The sequence below is a fragment of the Teleopsis dalmanni genome, unplaced genomic scaffold, assembly GCF_002237135.1.
Source record: "Teleopsis dalmanni isolate 2A unplaced genomic scaffold, ASM223713v2 unscaffolded_contig_1933, whole genome shotgun sequence".
NCBI lineage: Eukaryota > Metazoa > Arthropoda > Insecta > Diptera > Diopsidae > Teleopsis > Teleopsis dalmanni.
In genome coordinates, this window is record NW_024033315.1 from 1 (window position 1) to 4,269 (window position 4,269).

Consider the following 4,269-nt stretch of genomic DNA (forward strand, 5'->3'; position numbering starts at 1 on the left):
TTTTTAATGCAGGTTTCAAACTTCTTTTCTAATAGCTCTTCAGAACTACCTAAAGATACATTAAGTAATATAAGTGTTTTTATTTGACCTGAAGAATAGTTGGTCCAGAAGGTTGAACTTTTTCAGTGAAAATTCCAGTGAGTTTAAATTCGTTTGCTAATTACAAACAAAAAAAAAACTAAAATGTGTTAATGTGTTAATTTTAAACTATTACTAAACTAAACTGAAAAATATGCATTAAATAAGTAATATTAAATAAGTACTATTAAAGTACCCATAACAATACTCATAAAAAGATTTTTTTAAAACCTTCTGTTATTGTTATGCTATGTTTAAACTATGCTACTTAACTCGATCAATATGCACCTATATGTGCCATTTTTTATACTAAATCCATACAGAATTCACATAAAAAATATATATAAAAATATATATACCGGTATTATTTCATTTAATCACGCGATACCTTCAGTATTCCTATTTCCACATAAGATTACATTTTATTTCCTGATAAATTATATTATGATATAATTTAATTTATATAATAAATTCAAAAAAATTATAAATAATTACTTTATCATAATCTATTAGTCATAATTAATATTAATTAATTAATTTTACTAAAATTTGTAATAATTAAAAAAAAATTATTTTATTTTTCTTTAACAGACGTTACGAAGAAGATTCTGAAAATGCCTGGAATTGTGGATCGTGGTTCGAATATATGCTCATCGTTATATTATCAACCATTCTATTAGTAGGTGTTTTAGTGTTAACATTATTTTGGATATTATTTTATCGTGGTGGCTATTCTTGGTCGGAAAATCGACAATTACAATTTAATTTACATCCCACTTTAATGGTTGCAGGATTCGTGACATTATCCGGATTTTGTAAGTAAAGTCAATAAGTATTTTTGATACAAGAACATGAACAGCGCTATTAATTGTGTATTTAAGATACCCATATATTCTTATTTGGTTATATGTACATCTACCTAAAAAAATTAAGACTAGTTAAGACTGGAAGAGTTGCATTTATAGAGTTTTTTTATAAAGTTTGTGTAAATGTTGAGTTCTGATTCTTTTTTACTGGTTTAACTGGCGTCACAGCTTTTGAACAATCTTAATCTCGTATTTCAATTTCAATACAATGTTATAACTATTTTCCAGTGATTTTTATTTGCCTTAAATCAATTCTTACTCTATCGAACAGGTAATATAGCGGACTCATCACTGTATTTTTTCTATTTTTATAATTTTTGTAACAGAAATTGTTCTTATTGACGTAAATTTCTAGTTAAATCTATTATATTATTTATTCTATACATATATTTATTTTTTTATATATTTATTCTATTATTTAATCTTTTATACAATCAAGTCAAAAACAAAGTTAACATACTTCTCAACTTCATCGATACTTCATATAATAACGTTAATCGCTTATACTGCCACCTTTTATAACTTTTCTTCTAAATTATATCAAAATTTTTCTACTTTTTTTCAGATTATATGTTATATTATCTATTGTGTTTAAATAAGTTTCATTCTCATTTTCTTCAATATTTATTAAGCCCAATTCTAGAAATTATAGTGAAAAAAGAGACAAAGCGAAAATTAAATATTTATTGCCAAAATGTCGAGATTTGATCAGATCAAAGCATTCCTGTGTGGAATTCTATAAATGAATTAACTTACTAAACTGTCAATATATATAGTTTATATATATTTTGTACAATAATTTTCTTTTTAAACCGTGAAAGTTGACCTTAAAAACGTAAACCAATCATATATCTGATATTTGAAGATTTCCTGTGAAAAAGCATATTTCTAGCAACATTTAGACATTCCACTATTAAAGCCTATGTATCACAGAGCATAACGGACATCCTAAATATGAATAATAAAACGATAGTATGCTTTATCAATCGGACAGATTGGCTTTAAAAATACTATTAAATCTGTTTTACAAATATGTGATAGCAAATCGATTCTCATGCGCTACATGGACAGAAGAAGCTGCTCTGTAGCCAGCATATCCTAACAAAACACCAATAATAACAAGATAATTATTATTTTCTAAAGATTGTTTCTTAAATGATTATGGTCTATAAACACTGATTTAAAAGCGCTGTGGTCTATGCGATATCATTAAATTTTAACAACGTACTAAATACCGTCATAAAAATATAATAACTTTTGTTTCTGAAAAACTTATAATAATTACTTGTCATAAAAAAAAATAGTGTTGTGTGATTACAACTGCATTTTTTTTCGACACTTATTATATTATAGAATGGGACCATGTTAGCTTTATATGACTATCAGTCCATATAACCTACCCTAACTAATGCCAAATAAACAAAAACATATCTCTTCTATTTATATGAAAAAAATTATATATAATCAAATTAATAATATAATTCCTACATTTGTTTGAAATGTAAACCTTCCATTAATGACTTCATGGTGTTACGGATATAGAAATTACTTTATATCTTGGAAAGATGATTACTCTTGCAAATGCAATAAAATTAGTGTGCCGCATAATCCAATTACTTATTTATTTTTAACAGCACTATAATGAAAATTCATGCTTATTAATATTTTTAATTATTTACTTTATTTACAGCAATTTTACTGTATCGCCTGTGCCGTTGTCTGAAACATATCTATGTTAAGCTCCTACACATGTTTTTCCATGCTTGTGCCATTCCATGTGTAGCGCTCGGTTTTCTAGCAGTTTTTGAATCACACAACCTGAGTGATCCACCCAAACCACATTTCTACAGCATGCATACTTGGTTGGGGCTGGTAACAATGGGCATGTTTGTATTACAATTCGTCATTGGATTCTTTAGGTAAGTTTTCCGAATAACATTCTATACACATATGCTATTGAATTTACATATATATTGTATATATATTTTGTAGTTTTCTCGTCTTGCTCTGCTGTGAAAATCGCACCTATAAATGCCGTTCAACTATGGTGCCAATACACGCCAGTTTCGGTTTAGTCAATTTTATGTTGGCTATAGCGACATGCATCACTGGCTTGATAGAGAATGAACGTCAAGTACCCGGCGAAGTTCTCATGAAGTAAGTATGCTTTATCCAGCATCTAAATTCAATTTCAAGCTCATTACGTCGATTTATTCAATTAAATTTTGCACTTTATTCCAGCACACGCAACTCGGAAATCGAGCACTACATTGTCAACTCTCTGGGAATTGTTTTTGTAGCCATTGCGATTATCGTCACTGTTGCCGTGCGAAGATCAAATGCCCCTGCTACTGCCAAAGTATATGTAACCGAACGCATTTAAAAAGTTTTATTTTCTTTTGAATAAATTCATAATTATTACATTTAATTAAAAACAATTAAATCAAATTAAAAACAAATAAATGAGATTAATTATAAAAAAATAATATTTAATTATATTAAATAAAATTATATAAAATTTATATAAAATTAAAATAAATTAAATAAAAATAAAATAAATTAAATAAAATTAAATATAATTAGTTAAACTTATCATAAAACGTATCGCGTACACCGCTTTAATCACGAAAGGGACAAACCTGGTGTGCTATAATACAACACACATCCCCCCGCTTTAACATTATAACATACATGCGAATTACACACAAAATATTTATATTAAAAATGATAATTAATGTCTAATACTAAATCTCACATACCTTTTATAAAAATCTTAAAATTTTAATTTTTGTTAAAAGTGCCAGTCCAGAAACACCCACGCAAGTTCCATTTTATAGTTATAATTATTATTTCTAGATAGTGGCCGACTAAAGTAAGCCGCACTTTACCGCTAGATATTCCTGCACCGGCTATACATTTAGAATATGTTTTATATTAATACGTGCCTTTAATATTGGCTAGCACAGTGAATACTTATAGATCATACATTTATATTTGAGATAAGTAAATTTTTTTTATTGTAACTAAAATAATTTAAAAAAAAAAATTAATTTAATATACATGTACTTATACGCTTTTGTATATTATTTTATATAATAAATCGACTTTGCAAGAACACTACTTGCAGAATATATAGGTCACTACACAGTCGAGAATATCATTGCAAAAATGACAGAACGAGGAGCAAATTGGAACAAAGTCACACAACTCATCGAAAATGTGCTAAGGGAAAAAGGAAAGACCTGGACGCAAACTAATTTAAAACAAAGAGCAACAAAGAGTAACTTTCCAATTCGGATCATGAGTGTGAAGCTGGACGCAGTTT

General features: G+C 27.4%; 1 protein-coding gene across 1 annotated transcript; it reads left to right on the forward strand.

Annotated features, from left to right (window-relative positions):
- Positions 1 to 669: 669 nt before the first annotated feature.
- Positions 670 to 3,395, forward strand: LOC119664445 (probable ascorbate-specific transmembrane electron transporter 2; the record flags this gene model as incomplete). The annotated part of the gene is given in 4 exon segments (XM_038073932.1): positions 670 to 893; positions 2,635 to 2,863; positions 2,937 to 3,101; positions 3,186 to 3,395. Coding segments are annotated over 4 exon segments (760 nt in total), but the record flags the coding sequence as incomplete, so codon positions are not given.
- Between the last annotated feature and the right edge of the window lie 874 nt (positions 3,396 to 4,269).